Source organism: Choloepus didactylus, chromosome 7 (assembly GCF_015220235.1).
Source record: "Choloepus didactylus isolate mChoDid1 chromosome 7, mChoDid1.pri, whole genome shotgun sequence".
NCBI classification, from domain to species: domain Eukaryota; kingdom Metazoa; phylum Chordata; class Mammalia; order Pilosa; family Megalonychidae; genus Choloepus; species Choloepus didactylus.
The window spans coordinates 32,160,979-32,182,726 of NC_051313.1; the positions used below are offsets into that span (position 1 = coordinate 32,160,979).

The 21,748-nt window shown below is 44.5% G+C and overlaps 1 protein-coding gene across 5 annotated transcripts in view; it reads left to right on the forward strand.

Annotated features, from left to right (window-relative positions):
- The window catches only part of ROS1 (ROS proto-oncogene 1, receptor tyrosine kinase), a 132,973-nt gene that overhangs the window by 6,482 nt on the left and 104,743 nt on the right, over positions 1-21,748 (forward strand). For all 5 annotated transcript variants that reach the window (XM_037843313.1, XM_037843311.1, XM_037843312.1 and 2 more), the window contains exons 2-4: positions 11,354-11,398; positions 15,727-15,786; positions 17,557-17,583. In XM_037843313.1, the coding sequence (XP_037699241.1) occupies positions 11,354-11,398; positions 15,727-15,786; positions 17,557-17,583 (132 nt within the window). The remainder of the gene's footprint in view (positions 1-11,353; positions 11,399-15,726; positions 15,787-17,556; positions 17,584-21,748) is intronic.

Consider the following 21,748-nt stretch of genomic DNA (forward strand, 5'->3'; position numbering starts at 1 on the left):
GGCTGAGGAGGGGAGAGGAATAACGAGAAGGGGGCAGAGGAAGCTGGGGTGGTGGAGTCTGAGATGTAGTTGAAGTGCGTTTAGTTGGAACTAAGGTGCGGCTGGAGAGCTGTGGAAAAAGGGGGTTAATGACTTTATTGGGACCAATGTTAAAGGGCTTTTTTATAACAGTATCTTTTTTTGGTTGGTTTAAAGCCTCCTTTCTTATGATTATAAGGGTTCCCCGATCGAACCCCGATAGCCAAATTCGGAAGCCCCAAGTTTTACCTAGGAGCCAAGACGTATCGGCAGGGTTTTGTATGGTGAGCATTAATCTTTTAGGGCAAAGGTACCTGTTGAGATAGTGATAGCCTGAATTTTGGCAAGTATACGGGATTACTGCGAGGTTTAGAAATTTGTCAGGGACAGAAGGTTTCCAGCCAGTGGCTAAAGTTTCACACCCCCAGTACGGGCAGTAATAGTCCTTTGGGGATTTACAATATGATTTTCCAGGATTTGAAGCTGGACACATATAATAATCCTGAACATAATAATCTTGAATTTTTAGGCTGCCTGGATAACCAGGAGGTTTTGGATTAGGAGGGATAAACAGATCAATGGCATAAAAGACGAAGGAGGGAGATCCCGCTGTGGTGTTGGAAAAAATTACTGTGGAGTCTTTCCAACGCGCAAGAGTCCACTTCCAAGGCTGGTGGGGATCGCCCTGGGTAGAAGAGGCAAGAGCTAACATGACCATTAGAAGGGAGGTTATGCTTGGGTGAGGGTTGAGAGGGTGTATGACATTGGTTTTTGCCTGTTTATAGAGGCGTATAATTTTTCTAATTTCTCGCCGCTGCTGCGCTCTGCTCGGACTGGGGTCCAGGCCCAGGTATACTGTTGTCATCTGGTGCACCATGCTGCGGAGACGACGGCGTTCCCGTCTCGTTGGACGCGTGGTTGCTGGTGGCGGGCCGGATTGCCCTTCCTGGGATCCATATTGGTTGTGCTGCATCATCTGGAAAAACACAAGCAAACCCGCGCCCCTGGGCGAGAAGTGGGGAGGGACCTTTCCAGGTATTATTCTCCGGGTCCTTCCAGTAAACCATCGGGGCCTGGGTGGGCCTATACGAGGGCCCCCAATGTTTATGTAGGGGCGAAAGCCCTTCCTTATTGAATGTGAGTAGATTAAGGTGAATAAGGGCTGCTATAACAAGGTCCCCTGGAGTCGCCTGGGGGAGCATTGCCCTTTCTTTTTCAATTTGTGTTTTTAAGCGGCGATGGACTGCTTCCACAATGGCTTGCCCCTGTGGATTATAGGGGATGCCGAAATGATGGGTGATGTTATATAACTGAAGAAAAGCCGCAAAAGAGGCACTGCGATAGGCAGGCCCATTGTCCGTTTTTAGGTCCCAGGGGACTCCCATGAAGAGAATTCCCTGTCTCAGGGCCTTGATACAGTGTTTGGCCGTTTCCCCGGCGAGGGGGACTGCATAGCACATGGCTGAAAAGGTGTCAATCATTACATGCACATACTTGAGGCGCCCAAAGGACGGAACATGAGTTACATCCATTTGCCATCTAGAATTAGGTTTTAAGCCTCGTGGGTTGACTCCTTGAGGTTGTAAGGGGCCTAGTGGCGCAAAGGGCGCACAAGTTGCACAATTGCGGACAAGATGTTTACAGGTATCTAAGGGGAGGCCAAATAAATGATGTAACGACGTAGCCGAAAAGTGAAACCTGGAATGCAATAACTTGGCCTGGTTAACAGTATCCCCCGGAGGGGCTGCCGTGTGGGTTAGCATAGCTTGGGTATGTTGAGTTGAGACTGCTTGGTCTACTATACTATTGCCATTAGCCAGGGGCCCCGGAAGGCCTGAGTGACTACGAATGTGGCTAATGAACCAAGGATCCTGTCGATGTTCCAGGATGCTTCTGAGGTTAGAAAGTGCTTTATCAATGGCCGAGTTTCCGGGGAAAAAGGTGGAAAACGCGAGGACTCGGCAGACCTGATACGTGTAGAGGCTGTCTGTGAAAATGTTTACTGGGTGGTTACAGTGGGCGTTCAGTGCGTAAGACACTGCCAGGATTTCCCCCACTTGGACTGAATGAAGGTTGACATAACTAAATAGGCGGGGTTCTGGATGGTCCTGTGGATAAGAGAGGAAGGCGAAACGGGTTTTGGAGGCGTCAGTAAAAACGGTGTTGGCACCCGGGATGGGTGCAGAGGAGGGGAAAGGATGGAAGGGGCTGCGGAAGGGAAGCTTGGCGAGTCCCTGTAACAGCCGATGGCTGGGATAATGACAGCTGAATTCCCCCTGAAATCCTTCTAAAAGGATTTGCATGTCCGGGTTGTCACGTATAAGCAGGCGGGTTTGGCCTGTGTCTAGGGGCCAAACAATTTTTTCTGGCGGCTCTCCGAATACATGAACGGCCAAGGTAACTAGATCTGAAGCCAGGCTGATCCAGAGCCGCACTGTAGGGCAAATTTTCCTAAGTCGACTTTTAGCGGGATGCGCCCAAAGTAGAGGGCCTTCCTGCCACAGGCAGCCCATAGGTGTGCCGGGCGTAGGGAGGATGAGTGCTATAAGATTGCCTTCCTTGGTGTTGAATCTGTTGAGACAGCAGGAAACGAGTGCCTTGTTAATTGCGGCAATGGCTTCCTTTGCCTCTTGGGTAAGCTTAATGCGCCGGGAGATTGCTAGCGGCGGGGTTTCAGGGACACTCAACAGCGTAAAGAGTGGTTGTAGCTGTGCGGTGGTGATCGGCAACGCAGAGCGGAGCCAATTGATCTGACCGCAGAGCTGTTGAAGCTCAGTGATAGTGACCCGGTCCGGTATGTCCAGCTGAGGAGCGGACGGAGCAATGGTTTTATCAATACTAAATCCTAAGAAGGTTAATGGTGGCACAATTTGAACTTTATCGGGTTGAATCGTAAGGCCGAGGTCAGCTAAATTAGTGGTGAGGTCTTTAAGGAGTAGAGGAAGTGCCTCGGCGTCCTCAGAGGCCACCAGGATGTCATCCATGTAATGGATGAGCATGGCCCGCTTTCGCAGGGGGGCCACTGCGTGATTAACATACATTTGGCAGATGGCCGGACTGTTACGCATCCCTTGAGGGAGGACTTTCCATTGATACCTGCTAGCCGCGCCCGCGTGATTGGGGACAGGAACTGTAAAGGCGAAGCGCGGGCGGTCTTGCTCATGTAGCGGAATGGAAAAGAAACAGTCTTTGATGTCAATAGTGGCTACATGATAATGGGCCGGGATAGCCACCGGATGGGGGAGGCCAGGCTGCGGGGAACCCATGGGAAGAATATGCTTATTGATTTCCCGCAGATCATTGAGGAGCCTAAATTTCCCTGTGGCCTTTTTATGAATAACAAACACTGGCGAATTATAAGGACTAGTAGAAGGCTCTATGTGGCCAGCGTCCAATTGTTCTTGTACGAGGGCTTGGAGTACTACCAATTTATGCGTGGGAAGGGGCCACTGCTCCACCCATATAGGTTCCTCAGTATCCCACTGCAGAGGAACGGGCGTTGGAGGTGTTAAACGAGCAGTGGCGCACATTATTGGGGGGGCTGCGCGGTAAGCACTGCCCCAAAAGCGGCAAGGATATCACGGCCCCATAAAATTTGGTCTATGGTGTGCAGAAATAACGGGCGGAAGGTGCCTGAGTGGCCCTCTTCCTCTTCCCACTTAATGGGTCTCATGGCTTGAAGAGAAGTAGAGGTACCGGTGGCTCCCACTACCGAGGGACCATCAAGAACCATGCACATGGTGGCATACTGAGCGGGCATGCAAGAGATTTCTGCCCCTGAATCGAGCGTGCCTGTGTACCATTGCCCTTCTATTCTTAACTTACGAGTAGGTTTTTCTGGAGTGATGGGGACTGTCCAGAGAAGCGTTTTATTGTTGGAGCATTGGTTAGTTTTATTGGAACCGGCCGGCATGCTGCCTCTTAGGGGCGGGGCTGAGGCTTGCCCCGCTTGGAGTTTAAAGCTTGCCCAGTGCTTTGGTGTTGACTACCGCCAGGGCACCAGGGATAGCAGAATTTTTTTAAATTTTTCTCGTTAAGGTCTCTGTGGCTGTTTTTGCAATCGCGCGCCCAGTGATAACCACGTTGGCAACGCGGACATGGAGTGGAAGGGGGGCGCCCATTGCGCTGCATGTGAGGCGGGCGTTTGACCTCCGCATTGGGGCACTCTCGGGCAAAATGACCGCTCTGCCCGCACTTAAAGCAACCGGTGGTGGCGGCTAAGGCAGCAGTGACAGCACCAGAGACAGCTTGGGCTAGGGACGCAGCAGCTGGGTCAAAGGCGCTGCAGGCGAGAACCCAGTCATTAAGTGTTTTTTTCCCGCAAGGGGAGAATGGCTTGCTTACAGGGGGGGTTAGCCCCTTCTAGAATGAGTTCACGGGTGAGAGCTAGCTGGGCTTGAGGGTTGGTTACTTTTCTAGCACAGGCTTCTTCAACCCTGGAAACAAAGGTGGCGAAAGGTTCGTTTGGCTCCTGGAGGAGCTTGGTAAAGTTGTCAGGTCGACGGGCAGAGCAGTTGGCAAACGCGCGTAAGGCGATGCCTCTGAGGACAGTCCAGAAGGCAGCAGGGGCATTAATATAAGCAGACGCATTTAGAAACGCTCCAGTGCCCAAATAGGCTTCGGGGGGATGATAGACTCCAATGGCTGCATCTTGCTCACTTTGCTTAGCTGCTTCTGCCTGGAAGTGAGCACGCCAGTCAACAAACTGACCGGGGTTAAAAATTGAACGGGCAAGCGAGGCCCAGTCTTGGGGGATGCAATAGTTCATGGCGAGATCCTGTAGTATTTGGGAAGCATATGGGCTACCTAACCCGTCCTCCTTGACGGCCTTGCGAAGCTGCTTGATAGTATCTAAGTCAATGGGATACCAGTCATGCGGCCTCTGTGGGGTGGGGGCAAGGTTAAGAGGAAAACAGCGAAAAGCACGAGAGAAAGGAGGACACGCTTGCAGAGGACTTGGCGCGGGAGTGGGGGTAGGGGGAGCGTTGCCCCAAGGGTTGCCTTGAGGTGCTGAAGGCAGCCAGGGGTTGTTAGTCGGCAGGGTGGAAGGAGCGGCGGCAGCTGCCGGTAGCGGCTCCGAGGGGGATCTCGCCGGAGGGAGAGGCGGGAGTGGGAGGCCCCAAGCGTCGCAAGATGGCGGCGCGGTAGGCGTGGCTAAGACACAAGATGGTGGATCAGCCCCGCCCTGTGAAAGGGTGGGGCCCAAGGCATAAGATGGTGGACTAGCTCCGCCCTGTGGAAGGGCGGGGTAAAGCGCATGCGGTTTCCGGTCCAGCTTAGGGCTGATGTCATCGCCGGAGCATTTCCTCCCCTCGATGGAAGAAGAAGGAGGAAGTTCGCCATCTTGGCGTGGCGCAGTGTTATTTTGCTTTTTGGGAGTCACCTCGAGCGCGTTGTTAATCTGCTCGACTAAGGACTCCGTGTCCGAGTCATGATTTGAATTAGTATCGCTATCTGAGTCTGTTGGCTGGGTTGATAGGGCCTCTTTGGATTTAACGGGGCCTCTATCAGGGGGGAGGGAGCCTTGAAGGCAGGAGCGGATGGTTATCAAGGTGGGGAGCAAGCCGGGAGGGAAACGCTTGCTCTCATGTTCCATGGCATTAGTGACTCGATCAATAAGGCGATCATAAGTAACAGGGTCCCAAAGATGGCAAGTGGTGAGCCATGGGTTAAAGGGCAGCAGGAGATCCCAGTATATCTGCAGCTGCCGGACAGACACTTTACAGCTATGCGTGTCTAGGAGACCCGCTAGAGCACGAACTTGAGGTGCCTGACATGTAGATATACGATTACCCATAGCTGAGGGGAGAGGAGGGGGAGTTGCTCCCGAGCCGGGCCTGCCGGCTGGCAGGGAGGAGAAGGAGGAGTTGTTTATCGAGCAGAGAGAATGAGATAAACTGTGGCTGCAAGGCCGAAGGAGACGGCGAGAGCGGAAAGCAGTGCCCTTTGGCAACGAGAGCAGTCAGGGGGGGCAGTTGCAAAGAGGCACACGGCACCAAATGAGGAAATAAAGATACAAAGAACTACAGCAAAGTAATGGAGGGGAAGAGGGAGAGTGTTAGGAGGAACGGGGGTCATAGAAGTGCGCATACAAGAGGACGAAGAGAGCGTGGGGGAAGGGAGGAGTTCCTACTGGATGAAGAGAGCGTGGGGGAAGGGAGGAGCGGCTTCGGAGCAAGAAACCTCCCACGGCTCCGGAAGCGGCGAGGGAGAGGCGGCCCTACCTTGCAGGCGAGGAAACGGGAAGCTGGAGGGGCGTCCGGGCGAGCGAGTGACCTGCCAAACTGTCGTGTGGAGACGTTCCTCACACGGGGCACCAGTTGCGGTCGGGGTTACTGCTTCTAGGGGGAGTGGCGGCCGGTAGCCGAGCCCTCAGCTCTCGGGGCTGCTTAAAGGTTACCGGCGGCGGGGGCTCTTTCCCGGAGGCGAGGGCGAGGCGGAGGACGTTGGCCAGAGTCCTCGGCGAGAGGCGTGCAAGGAGGGCGGCGATAAGGACAAAAACACTCTTCATCCAGTAGGGGTATGCGCCAAAGAGATTTATTCAGGGGTGATTACAGGTTATATAGGCTGGTAAGAGGGGCAGGGCTGGAAAGGAGGTGAAGTAGCCTAAAATGGCAATATTGAAGGGAGAGGGGCTAGGATTGGTTCTGAGAGGATTCAGGAGCCGTTGCAGCGGGCGGGGGTTGTTCTGGCCACGGTGCATGCGCGCTGGCGGTGGCAGGAGTGGCCTTGGCACCCGGGAGCGAGTGGGTAAGATAAGGAAGTGGGGAAAGGGCAGTTGGGAGAAAGGCGGTTTCCTCCGGCAAGCCTCCCCTGCCAGTGGCATTTTGGGTGAGGAAAAGGGAGCTGCCTTGACCTCGCTCCTCAGGCTCGGGGGGGCTGCAGAGGGCACTCACGCCCGTACCTACTACCCTCCCCAGGGGGTGATCAGGTCCCCTGGCCCAGGCCTGGTAAGTCGAGGCACAAGCTCAGTCCCCGCAGGCAGCCTGAGCTCCAAAGTGAGGAACGTGCATTTGGTACAGATTATGGGAGGCCTCCCATGCCAGAGTTAGGAGCACAGGCTCTGGAGGCCACCTCTCTAGATTCCAGTCCCAGCTTTTGGACAACTTACTAAACCTCAACTATAAACTGGGAGAACCTACTGTATAGGGTTGTTGAGATGAATGAATGAATAACTCACTTGAAAAACACCTAGAAGAGTGCCTGGACCATAGAACAACTCAGTAAATGTTAGCTTTGCTGACAATGAGGAGGAAAATGGAAAATGAGTGCAGATTAGGGAAGAGTGTTGAAAAAAAATCTGCTTGCTCAGATTTGCCTTGCCCGTGACCACTTGAGGGGCACTCCTTTCAGCCCGTTACATTTAATCTTGAGAACTGCCCAAAGTAGGACTCAAGACTGGTATAATGCGACTTTATGGTCATCAAGAAACATCTCTGGTGTCTTATTGTTTAAAATAGAACACAAAAATTACACAGTGTCCACCTTTATTCATTTATTGTTCTTTTTTTTTACTTTTCAAAGGACTTTTATTATGTTGTCTTGTGATATCTGAAACCACCCACATGCAAGAAAATGCGTTCTAAAAAACACGTTACTGATCAGAATACCATAAATTAAGGAGGTGACCAAAAATTAATATTTTCATGGAAAGTAAACATTTTACTTTGTGTAAGATAGTTTCCCACATCCAAGAGTTATCTTTGAAGTAAAATTCCCCAAGGATTTTTTTAAAAGTAGTCCAGTATTTACATGAGCATGAGTTTTATCTCCATCGTCTTTACAGTGTTTTGCCAAAATATACTTATTTACCTATTAATTAAGTAAATTTATCTATTTATTGTATTTATCTATTAAATGGGGTAACAATACCTATGGAACCCTCGGTAGTGAGAGTAACCGTCTGCGATCAGATATTCCCGGCCCTCCCAGTCAGCTGTATAACTTTGGGCACATAATTGTTGTCTTTGAGGCTCAGGTTCCTAAATTCTCACAGAGGGTCAATAGTGACACAGACTCCTAGAGCCGAGGACCTCTGAGCTACTGCTCCTGAGGCAGTAAGGGGAGTGCCTGGCCCATTAACACCCAAAGCGTTATTTAGTTGGACACCTTCGTTTCATGATAAAGGAATTTGAAATCCTGTATGGGCTAAGTGACTCCCATCTGTTTCTTACTTTCCTTAGAACTGGGCACCTTGCATAGATTATTTCCTTTAATTTTCACAATCTGTGAGATATGCTATTATCCTCATCTCAAGGATGATGAATGAGGCTCAGGAAATGTAGATAACTTCTCCAACACCACATAAATCATAAGTTGCAGATTTACGATGCAAAGTCAATGTCTTTTACTCCCTTTGAGGTTGACTAGGCTCCATCTACCACGGCAGGCAGGGTCTTTCTTATCATGCTACCTGACATTCTAAGATGGTAGTGATTTTAAGACAAGAGTGGGGAGAAATACAAAGGGAATGTACGAGGGTGATGCATAAGAGGGAAGGAAACTTTGACCTCTTTCTACATAAAGGGGCTTCCAAATGAATAGTAAGACTTGTAGGTACCAGCAGGAGCTATAGATTCCAAAATTTAGTCACTCACAGGAGAAATTTGTCATATTCTCAACCATCAAGGGACAGGACAAAACTGCCCGTGTCCTAGACCATCTGTGTTCACCCATGACTAGAACCTCTCCAGCCAACCTGATTAGAAAGAGTAGGGATGTAGAGCAATGTCAGAAGGACAAAAGGAAAATTATGTTAAGAAAAAGTTGAACCTCATTTCAAAAATGGATATTTCCAAATGTAAGAACAAAGTGTGCTCTGAATCCTGGATGCCTCTCCCTCCATCATGGCAACCAAGAAGGGGCCTCTCTGGATTCTCACAGAAACACATTCACAGAGGACAGAGGTGAAAGCACCCATCCGTGAGGTTCAGAGAGATCCAAACTCTATTTACAATGAAATATATATCATTTACAAATATGCTATGCATTCAACTGAGGAATGGGAAACAGAGAAGGCAATGTCCAATCCCATTCTGAAAGACCAAGGTGATGGGACACTGTAAGGTGTTTTGATAGAAACTCCAGGTATGTTGGTTTTGAAAATTTCAGGGCAAAAATATGTGCCTGAATTGGATGGGTCTCATCCTTCTTGATGCATTTTGATATTCTACTCCTGTCACTTTTTGGTGGGTGCAACTGCCAACCCCATTCACAAAGGAGAGGAAAAAACTGGACGAAATCATAGGACAGGTTGCATCAAAGGCTGCATCATCAGGCCAAGACCTTCAACTTTTCCTGGGTGATACGGTTTTTCTCTGCCTCTTTTTTTCTCTCCTTTGATCTTCTCTGCTTTTCATGTTATCACAACTTTTTCCTTCTTTCAATGGGTTTGAGGACAGAACTCCAAAATCAAGGTGCCTGCAAAGTCCTGCTTTCTCCTCAAAGTCTGTAACATTCTGGTGCTGGCTGCTTGGGGTTCCTTGGCTTGTATCCCTGCCTCATTTCTCATGATGATGTCCTCTCCTTTCTCTCTCCACCATAAAGGCTTTTTTTTAAACAAATTTTTTTCAGGGGTAGGAAAAATTCAATCATGAATTCACTATCTTCCACCTGAATTTAAATCATTGCAATGAGGGAAGGGGGACAAAAAGCTTCATTTTGAACAAAATCTTGGAAACAGAGTACTATTAAGCACTTGGTTATACAATGTATCTAAAAGATACCATTCTTATTTGCTATGTTCTTACTATCTAAAAGCAAAAACATAACCATCTTTCTCCTTTCCCTACAAATGTTAAGTGGTGAGGGAATGGTGATTAGGGGAGTCTTCCCTCACACATCACATGAGAGCAGTAAAAGGCAACATCTGTTCTTTGGTTCCAGTGGCTGATTACTTCTAAGATAAATCCCCACAATCTTAGGGCACTGGGTGGTGCTTCCAAGGCACAAGTCTTCTGGAACTAAGTGGAAGTGGGAAAAATCATGCATTTTTTCATTCGATAAGTATTGTTGAACACCTGTTATCCACCAGATGCTGTTCTAAGTGCTGGGGATAAAATGAAGAATAAAGTGGACCTTGCTTCCATGGAATGGGGGGAAAGTACCTAGGGACTTTAGTGGTGGAGTGTCTTCTCTCCACTGCTGAAAAGTGCAGCTGTTTGGAAGGTTTAAACCACTCCCTGAATCCCCTTTGGACTTTCTAGCGTTTCTTGGGACATATCTTGCCTGAAGGGACAGATGCCATGTCCTTTGTTGGATTAATTGCCTCTCCAATTCAATGGGTTCTGATTCAGCAAGATTTTGAAGGGGAGGTTCTGATCAGTACCTACTAGATTTACTAGATACATTCGCTTAGTTTTCCCCTGCTTACAATTCTATTAGGTCATATCCATGGAACAATATTCAGAGACATATCTGATTATGCAAGGCCTACACTGGCATTCTTTGTCAGCTCTCGTGTTTGTGAAGGGCTCCACTCAAATTATAACTGGGAAGATGATGAGTGGGTATATAGATTTCTTTTTCCATTAGACCCCATTTCTTTTATTTTCCCTTACTACAAAAATGTTCTTAAAATTGGTGAATATGTGAGAAATAAACAGAGTAATCACATAATTTAATATATAGTATTCTGACTTTGTTTCTCTGCTCTTAATAAGACTGCTTTATAAAAAGAAAAGTCTGAACACTACTCATCTCTAATGCAGAAGTCTGCCAATGACTAATGCCACAAGTTGATGAATTCTGCTTGAGAATCTCTCAACTGTCCTTAAACCACCCCTTAAAGCCACACTCTCCCCTTCTCCTTTGGATTTTCTGCAGAATTCTTAGGTGCTTACAACCATAATTTGCACTGGCATTTTGTCTGACTTAGTGACTGATTTATTTTTTTAATTCATTTTTATTGAGATATATTCACACACTATGCAGTCATACAAAGTATACATTTAATTGTTCACAGTACCATCACATAGTTGTGCATTCATCACCAAAATTAATTTTTGAACATTTTCATTACCACACACACAAAAATAATAAGAATAAAAATTAAAGTGAAAAAGAACAATTAAAGTAAAAAAGAACATTGGGTGTTTTTTTTTCTGCCCCCATTTTTCTACTCATCCATCCACACACTGGACAAAGGGGAGTGTGGTCCATATGGCTTTCCCAATCACATTGAGTGACTGATTTTAAAATATTTGTTACCTTACTTTACAGTTAGAAAACACTGAGAAGGCCACACTATTCCAGGAAGCTCTTTAAAGAAAGGTGTGGTGGTTACGCTGAACACAATGCCGAAAGCTGGTGTTTATTACCCCCTTCTTCATTTCAGGGAAGGCAACTTGAAATTGGCACACCATATAATCTGAGTGAACCGGTGAGTAATTTTTTCCCTTGTCAAGAACTTTACAGTGTTTGCATCAATAAAAGAGGGACAATGGTCAGGTTTTATTACAATAAGAATAATTGCTAATTTATACTTGTTGAAATAAGGTCAACCTAAAATCCTGAAAAGTCTGAATTATAGCGTATTTAAAAATAAAGTCAGTGGCCCCTTGTGTTGAGGTAGAAAGAGCACAGAACCAATATAAGTCTGTGATTTTCGACTCTACATAGCTGGGTGGCTTTGGGAAAATTGCTTAATATTTCTGAGACTTAGTTTTCTTATGTGTTCTCTGAGTGAGTTGGACTAGACAACCTCTAGTGTTTCTTCTGATGATTACGTTTTATGATTTTATTACTTTTCTGCATATGTATTTATGTTTCCAACAAGAGTTTTGTGACTGGCCACTCAGTGTACAAGTATGAAGCAGACACTGTACCAGGCATTAGAAATTGAAGAATGAATAAAATAGGGTCATTCTGGTGGGGGGGTAGCTACATACATAAAACCGTGGCCAGCATAGAGGGGTATGTGAGGGGCAAAGAGAATACGCAAGAGGAAAAGCACTTCACCTGCCTGCTTGACCTTTGAATGAAACTTGCAAGATAAAGAGTGTTCTAGAAGGCCTAGAGGGAGCCCCTGTGGCACCGCACAAAGGTAAGAGGCAGCCTGGCTTGTTTAGGACACTGAGAATATTTCAGTTTGCTTGGAAAGTGGGGCATGCGTGTGGAGGGTGCAGAGGTGGGAGAAGAAATTGGGAAGTTAGGTGGGAGCCAGGTCATAAAGTGCTCTGCATACCGTACTTGCTAATTTAGTCTTGATCCAAAAGGTGATGGAGAGACACCTAAAAGTTTTAGGTAAGAGAAAGGTGTGATCAGGTTTTGTTTTTTTGAAAAAAGAGCACTCTAAATGTGGAAGCAGGAGAGGGGTCTCACAAGGCTGTTGGCAAGAAAGGGGTGAGGACAGAAGAAAAGCAGGGGCCAGTGGCTGAGGAACCCAGAGGAATTTCAGCTAATGGAGAGGTGATTCAGTAGGACTTGGCAATGGGTTGCTCAGGGTGGCACAGGGAGCGAGGAGAGGGGCGGGTTGTGAGAGAAGGAGAAGATGCGCTGGTTCCTGGGCTGAGCAGCTCAGAACTTGTAGCACATTAATGGCAAACGAGGAGAAAAAGAGCAGATTTAAGGGCAGAAAATGAGGAATTTATGGTTTCACATGCCACATTTCGGGTGTTTATTAGGGACTTAAAGGGAGGTGTGTGACAGGCAATTGGATATCAAGGTCTGGAGCTCAGAGGTCACCTCAGCTGAAGTTACAAATTTGGGAGTTGTTGAGGCCTTGGGTAGGTGTAGCTGAGGTAGTAGAAGAGCTCGCTCAGGGAGAACTTAATGAGCAAGAAGAGAAAAGCAGAAGAAAGAACCCTGATGCATAACGGGTGGGAGAGGCTAAAGGAGGCAGCAGAGGAGATTGAGAAGGAACTGAGGAGAGAAGGGGATCCAGGTGTCACCGTGGCCCATGGAGGAGACGGTTCGTACCAGTCTCAGGTGCAGACAAGTTAAGTAAGGTAAGGAGAATCGGGTCTAGTTTGCCCAATAGCAGGTCAGGGGCCGCTTTGGGAGAACATTCTCAGGGCATTGTAGGGTGAAAGCCAAATCCACGATTGAGTAGTGGACTAGGAGATCAAGTACCAAACACCCGGATGTGAAAAGGAGAGAGAGAGAGAGAGAGAGAGAGAGAGAGAAGAGAAGAGGAGAGGAGAGGAGAGGAGAGGGGAAGGGAGGGGAGGGGAGGGGAGGGGAGGGGAGGGGAGGGGAGGGGAGGGGAGGGGAGGAGAAGAGAAGAGAAGAGAAGAGAAGAGAAGAGAAGAGAAGAGAAGAGAGGAGAGGAGAGGAGAGGAAAGAGAAGAGGAGAGATATAGGACACAGGAGAAATCTTTAAGATGAGAAAGATGTTTGATATTTCAAACCAGGCTAACAGATGTTTGCTTTAGGGAAATCTTATTTTCTTGGGAGATAGTTTATGGATAATAAACATTTTAATAAATATAATAATTATATTGATGTAGGTATTTCTGAAAGTGATGGAAATATTTCTTCTCTTAATAACTTTAAAATTCTTTTTTACATATTATTTAAATTGTTAAAGATTGTGAACTGCTTGGGGATAATAGCTGTCTTCTTTATTTCTGTGTCCCCTGAAGTGCTTGGTACATTCACTCTCTGGCACATGGCAAACAATAATTGTTAGAGAACGAACAGGTGTGCATTGCTCCTCAAGAAAGTCCTTACTAAGGAAAGTAAACTTCACCCAATCAAGGCTCATGCCCTCAAAATCCCTATCAGTGAGGCTTTACCTGTTGGACTTCATCAGAATTTTTAGGCTTCCTTACTTTTGGAGTCCCTACCTTGCCTTATAGTAAATATATTTAAATGCTCTCCTATCCCATATTAAATATAATTTACATACAATTAATAAGAACTGAGTTGAGTTGTAGATAATTAGTTGAAATAATGTTATGTTTGGCAGAATTTAATTGTTATGACTCAGCAGTTTTCTTTTTCGTTGCTGAAGCTCATGTTTTCTTATTCATCTGAATCATTTTCATAGGCCCTTGAAAAAGTCTAAGTATAGGCTCTATATTAGTAAGTGTTCTCTAGCAAAACAGAACCAACAGGAGATAATCTGTAAATATGAGATTTTATGAAAGTGTCTCATACAGTCGTGGGTGTGCACAAGTCCAAATTCCATAGGGCAGGATGCATGAGTCCAAATTCTGTAGGGCAAGCAGCGAGCTGGCAACTCTGATGAAGGTCTTTGATGAATTCCCCAGGAGAGTCTTTGATGAACTCCCCAGGAGAGGCTGGCTGGCTGAAGAAGAAGTGAAAGTTCTCTTTTCTCTTAAAAGCCTTCAACTGATTGGATTCTCTCATTGAGAAAGACATTCCGTTAGTTGATCACAGATGCAATCAGCCACAGATGCAATCAATTGATTGATGATTTAATAAACCAGCCTTCTGGTCTATTAACCAGCCAGAAAATGTCCTTGCAGTAATGGTTAGGCCAGTGCTTGCTTGACCAGACAACTGGACACCATCACCTGGCCAAGTTGACACATGAACATAACCATCACAAGCCCTTTTCCTATAATGCCTAAAATGACTAAAAGATCCTGAGTTTTACTAACATATTCTCAATCTGCATTTTATTTATGTAGAAGGTAATAGGAACCATTCATTTTCTCTTTGAGGATATGCCTATGGACTTGTGTAAACCTGTGAGAGAGCTCTTGGTTCCCCCATCTGGTCCCTCACTGTCTCCAAAGGACAGTGGCCGCCTGCAGACAGTGGATGTTTTTCTGAAGAGCAGAATGGAGCTGGTACCTGGGCAATGGCAGTTGCCATTTCCAAGGCTGGGTTATCTGGGGCAGAGAAGCCAGTGTTCCTATGCTCCCAGTGGATAAGTCACTGTGCTATAGGAGGGAAGATACTTTCAGTCTTTGAAAGATTGTCCCCTCCCATTAATTTGAGAGCCATTTTTAATGAGAAAGCAATCTTCTGTGATTTCCTTTGGCTTTGGAAATAGCAATTTTGCCTTGATGTGGATTTGGAGGCTCCTATTAGGCCCAGTTGAATTCCAAGAGTTGTAGCTGACTGCCTCTGCTGCAGCCCAGTCCTGCTGCAGGGTCTAGGACTCACTGCTAACCGGATAAGCCTGGTTCTCAAAGTCCAAACATGCTCTCCTTTTTGTGCTTTTGTCCTCCTATCCTGATAACAGGGCTTTTAGTTTGTTCCTGAAATGCAATCCCCACCTTATATGTCATTTGTATGATGGGAACCCTACCTGTACAAAGAGCCAACTTTCCTCTTACCAGACCTCTGACTTCCTCCTTTCTGTAAAGCAAATGGAACCCTGTGGCTAGTTGACAGCAGACATCCCTGAAATGTTTATCCATTTATGTTTTGCTTGTTTTGTGACAGACACTTCATGGGCCTATGATGCACTTGATGCCAACTAACAACCCACTGGACAGTGTGCACCCTGAGGTTGGGTGTTCTCTAGGTTTGAGGTTCCAGAGCTTAACAGAACCCGGAACAGGGCTTAATTCCACTCATCCCCTCCCCACTCCCCTGCCCGGCAGTGAACCACACCAAGTCCTCTTCTGTCTGTTAGAATCCCACAGGTCCTGGGCCTCTGGAAGCCTCAGCTTCCTTGGAAGATTTCTATTCTAAAACACAGGGCTACACTTTTGGTAATATTGCAGTTTCAGGAGACAAGAAAGAGTCTCATTTCTTCAGCTTAACATTTTCTCCTATTGATTCTTGCAGTGCATCCAAGGATGTCATTTTTGGGACTCTGCTGATCAGGAAAAGTGTGCTTTAAAGTGTGTAAGTATGAATTATGCTTCTGCTTTGACATGGATACTTCCCTCAAGACAAAACTTCTCTAAGAGGATTCCCATTGAAATTGCCTTTGCTTTTTAATGAGTTTGTTTGACTCTAAAGGGGAAATATGGCAGCCTGAGTAATACATAGCAATAGAAAAGAAATAGAGATCACTCGATGACTGCACCTGGAGGCCAAGCAAGCCTTGTGCAAGCCATGGATGTAGCCTGGGGTGGCCAGCGGAGCCCAATTGCTCTAACTGTAAAGGACTTTTTGTAGATTGAGGAATGTTAGGTATTTGTTAAATTTCCCAGGCTTGTGCTTCCTGAGTTTTATTTTTATTTTTTTACTTTTTATTTTATTATTTCTTTAATTTAATTTAATTTTTTTTTTTTTACTTTTTATTCCCTGAGTTTTAATTATCAGGGTATCTTATAAAAATGCAGATTCTGACTCAGTAGAACTTGAGTAGAACCTGAGATACTGAATTTATGACAAGTTCCAGGTGGTGCCTTTGCTGGTGGTTCGAATAGCGGGGCCCAAGGTCATTTTCAAAGCTTCTCTGTAGGGAACATGGTAGCACTCTAACCCGGAGGTCACAACACCCGGGTTCACCCCATTTTAGTAGGAAATACATCCCCAGACACTATTTTTCATTTTTAATTTATCCTGGCCTTGCCGCTTATTGCCTGACTTACTCAAGGTTCTTCACCCTTTGATACTTTAGTTTTCTCATCAATAGATTAGGATAATGGAATCTTCCTCCTATGGACAATGTGTGCATATTATAAGTACCCTTATCTTGTGGATAAGGATTTTGTCATTTACAAGTGTGTACTTTTGTTCAGGTTGTTTAGATAAGCGGTTAAATCATTAAGAATCATTGTAACATTAGGTAACACTAATATCTTTTCTATTAAAAGCTGAATTAGAGTGTTGAGACTTAAATGAGGGCAGTAACCTCTCCTTTTATGTAGACCTAATAGTTTTCCTTATATAGTATGTGCTCACAGATCTCAATTATGGAAGTTACTTATGCCCACTCTCACATTTGAGGCTGTGTGCCTCATAGAATGGAAGTTACTAAAAGATGGGGAAAGGTATGTGCCCCTTCTAACAGCACTTTACCTCTCCTTGGTAACTTCACAAACTGCAAGTTAGGTAAATATGTGTCTACTTGTGTATTCAATGTCTCTTGCCCCAAAATGTAAGCCACATCGGGGCAGGGCACTCTGTCTTTCACACACTGTATCCCTGCACCCAACACAGTGCAGCACCTTGCATGTTCTCAGTCAGTTCTTGAATGAATGAATGAATGAATGGGAGGCACCATTTGTTGTCTGGCAACAGTCCAGGAAGTGGGATGGGCACTGCGGTGGATGAGAAGAGGAACTAGCTGGCCTTTGCTAGCTGGAGCTATTGGCAGTTTCCATTTCAGGTTTTGTGTCCCCTGGGTGTCTGAAAATACCCCTTGACTCGCTAACCTGGCCCGTTGCAGATTACCTCTTAGTTGACTGGGACTTCCTGGTAGCCATCATGCTCCTCCATTTTTCCAGTGACACAGACAACAATATTTACAGTTATTGTCCTGGTGGGCGGACAGAAGGCCCCAGCTCTGGGTGCCCTTGACTTTGGATTGTATTTTCTTGTTGGTTGTTTGTCAGTGGTGGGGCAAGAAATGAATTTGGAAGAAATGTATAGCTGAGTGTCATCAAAATTGTTTACACTTGAAGGATTTTAAGTAATTTTACTTTCCTTTTGTTTCCTATGCAGAATGATACCTTTGCCACCATTTGTGAGGTGAGTTGGCAATCACTTACAAAGATGTCATCAAATCTCAAGTCTTTATCACTTTTTTTTTAAACAACTTTTAAAATAAGACATTAGGTATTCTTATGAAGAAACTTGAGTCATTCTCAATGTGTAGAAATATTCTTCCTAGAGGTACTATTTCACTGGATATAAAAATGACTTACAATTCTATTTTTGGCACATATTTTTGCTACATTCTATTACTTCTATTACTCTAATCTGGTTCCTGGAGCCTAGGATGGAGAGGAGAAAAAGCATCTAGGGATACCCTTATCTCTGCTGATTTCATTTTCATCCCCACAAATTATAGTGCTTATCGTTAAATACAGTACATTACAAGAGAACCCTTTAATTTTAATTTTCTTCTTTCTTCAACAAAATCCTTTGGCAACATCTTGAAACACAGCTATTTTTTTTCCTGCCATGAGAGCTAACATGAGACAAAATAGTAAGAGAAGTGTTTGCCCTTGGCGAAAAAAGTCCTGTCATTTACAAGTGACCCTCGCTGCTTCCGGCCGCCCAGTTTGATGCATTGTCCCTTTGCACTTGATTTCCTTTTCTTCTTCAGAAAAACCTTAGCTTTTAACCTTTTCCTATTCAACTTTCAACTAAACTTAGCTGTCCCAGGCCCCATCCCCTCAGAATCCATCTTAGGTTACCTGACAATAGGTGCTTATGAAGACACTACATTATTTTCCAGTTTAAAAACTATGTTTTGTTCTATTTAAATGCCTTTGAAACCAGAGGACAGAACTCTCTATCCTGCCTGTGCTGGATCAGAAAATGGGGGAAGGAGTCTAAATTATCATCCATTAGTTAAGTAGAAGCATTCACTTGTAATGGAGAACACAAATAAGAACAAAAACTACCAAACTGGAATATTTTCTCAATAGTCATAGTCTGTGGTTATTTTGTACGAGTGATTTTTTTTCCCTCAGGAGTGGGTGGAGGTGGGGGTTGGCTAAGAAGAGATAAAAAGGAGGGGAAAAGTTGCCCCATATGTAAGTAGATAATTAAAGGTCTCTCTTGATTGAGATAAAAAAAAAGAACAACTTTCAAAGAACAATTTTATGTGATTAAAGCAAAATTACCCTAAAGAACAGCCCCTAGGAAGATTGTGCCAGTGTCAGGAAAGCCAGGGAAAACTAAAGCCTGGGAATGTGTAAGTAATGAAAGCTCCTGGCTCCCTTAATCACTATGTTGCCCAGATATCTGTGATTATATAGTGCAAATATTTTCTCAGTGTTATGAAGTATAATTATTGTCTTCTTTTCTTTTTATACTTGCTATTTTGATAAAATGTTACACTTTAAAGCAGAACTGAACAGTAATATATGTCATATTTATATATGTTTATATATAAATTCAGCTGACCACACCTTTAGGAAATTAAACTCTTCAACCATTAATGCTTCAACCTAGGAAGTTGGGAAGTTTTGTAGTTAACAGCCCTTAGAGGAGATAGTCTTGGAATTGAAAGCTTGGCAAAATAATACTTGGGAAAATGATGATAGCCAGTGAGATGGCTTATCCCTGATCATTTAAAACAGAAATTATATCATCTCATTCCTGAAAACACCTTTATGGCTTCTCATTGCAGTTTGAGAAAAATACAAACCCCCGAGGTCTCCCGGCTCCTCTGCCTCCCCGCTGCCTGGCCTCAACTGGCAGCACTCCTCCCTCATTCTCTGTGCTTCTCCCTCTTCCTTGAGTATCTAGGCACCTTCCTGCCTCAAGGCTTTTGTTCTGGCGATTCCTTCTGCTCCTCCCCAGAGCTCTGCAAGCCCAGGTCCCTCTCATCACAGATCTTGGCTTGAGTATCCTCCCCGCACAGTTCTGATTACCCTAACTAAATCTCCTTCCTGTCCAGTCGTGCCCTGTGCCTTTGACCTGTTTTATTTTCTTCATAACACTTATCATTATCTGGATGGATCATATTATTATTAATCTTGTTACTTGGTTATTGTCTATCCCCTTCTAAGAGAATGTAAGTTCCACGAAGAAAGGGAATATACCTGTCTTGCTCATTGCCATATTCTTAGATCCTGAACAGTGCTTAGCACAGAAAAGGCACTCAATAAATATTCTTTGAATGAATGAATTATTTTTTAGGAAACAATGCCACAATGTATATGGAGAGGCTGCTCTAGGGCCACCTTGGGAGGCACATGGGGTGTGTACTCCATGTGTTAAAGAAGAAAAGGCACTGGCAGCCCCTGTGCCCAATCTGTGAAACACAAGGGTAGAGCCAGAGGGGCAGTTCTAGAGATGGTGTTACTGCTGTGGCCCCAGTGGGCACATGGCTGAGAGCAGAGACAGCTGGCTGCTCTAGCCCCTGGGAAGACTGAACTTGGCTTCCGCAGGGGTAATGGCAGCTCAGGAGCTGGGAATATGCTGGTAAGGGCCCCGCTGAGGGACTCCAGTCTCAGATTCTGTGAATGCCTGAAAGCCAACCACCTCCAGATTCTCTGTATGCAACTCTCAGCCTGCAAAACGCTGACTTCTCATTTGAAGTCCAATGTTAGATTGCCTCCATGTGGATTTCAGGATTGGATTTAAAATGAGAGAGAGACAGACAGACAGAGAGCAAAAACCTAGTCAATAGCTTTGCCTCCATTTGAGATGACAGACGCTCAGAAAGATGGGAATGTTATTATATATTTTCCCTGGAAAAACTCCAGGAAAAATAAACCCACAATTTCCTCCTGATGGTCAGAATTAGCTAGATCTCCACATAAATATTTTTCCATCTCCTTTCCCCTTCCTTGAAAAATTATCACATTATGTAATAATTTCTCTGCTACTTGTCTGTTTATTCTCCACAGTTAATAAATGTCGAACATGTTGTACCGAACCGTGCAAAGAGGAAGTGAAAAGTATAATAAACCCTTAAGTTAAATAAGTCCAAACTGAGGTATTTAAATTAATCCTTAACTAAGCAAACTCTGACTTATCAGGTTCCACTTCCTTTTAGTGCCCAGATCAAACATTAGCGGGTTACTATTTGAAAGTTACAGCCCTTCCCATCCTGGAATGTTAGGGCAAATGCATTGTGTCATGGTTTCCACTATTATCATGAAAGACAATAGCATGTTTTCCTAGGTATTATAGTTATAAATTGAATGAGAGTAGGAAGATTGATCACCTTGTGCTGAAGATTTACGAGTGCTTTTTCTCTGAGTTTTTTTGTTTTCATTACTAATGCTAATGCATATGTTAAGAGTTTTAGGAAATTTGTGTCAGTCATCAAAATGTTTACCGTTTTTGGTTAATGAGGCAAAATGTTAATCAACATTAAGTTTACGAAAACCCTAAAATTCAACATTGGTATTAAAACATCCCTTAAAAAGTTCAGCCACTATAAAATTTATAGTCACTTTAAATTTCCCAAGGAAGTTATGCATATACAAAATAAATAGGCAATCCTTAAGCATCGTTTTTGGTTACAGCCATAGTTTATTAGCTCATCAAACATTTGACCAAGATGGCAAACATATAATTGCATTGTTGAGCTGAGTGTTTTTGAAAACTATGGGATCCAACTCCATTAGACGGTCATGAACTCAATTTAATGAGAATCACATTAAAGTAATTAATATCACTGAGCTGTATATTTGAATGTGGTTAAAAGGGGGGAGAATTTTAGGTTGTATATATATTACCAGAGTAAAAATTAAAACAAACAAGCAAATCATGCACTTTAGTGCCTAAAAAGCAAACCACACTATTCTATCAAACAAAAACCAAGGATTACTATACTACTCAATACTGTAAAACTAAAGTAATTTTTCATAATCATATAACATGAGAGAATTCCAGTTTGGAACCAAATACTGTGAGATTCTTGTGTAAATACTTATTCTTTTGCGATGCTGCTGTTATTAAGAAATTTTGCCCTGTTTTTGGCAGCTATTCAACCTGTGGCTAACAATAACAAAAAAGAGTGAGATTAAACAAAATGAAACGGAATAGAATGGAATAGAATCTAACATTTAAGAATGCAACTCAGGTATAAGGTTTTTTGGGGGAGGGAGGATGAAAATTTTCTAAAATTAAATTGTGGTGATGATTGCACAATTCTGTGAATGTTCTAAAAGCCACTAAACTGTATTTTTTAAATGGATGCATTTTATGGTATTGAAGTATATCTCAA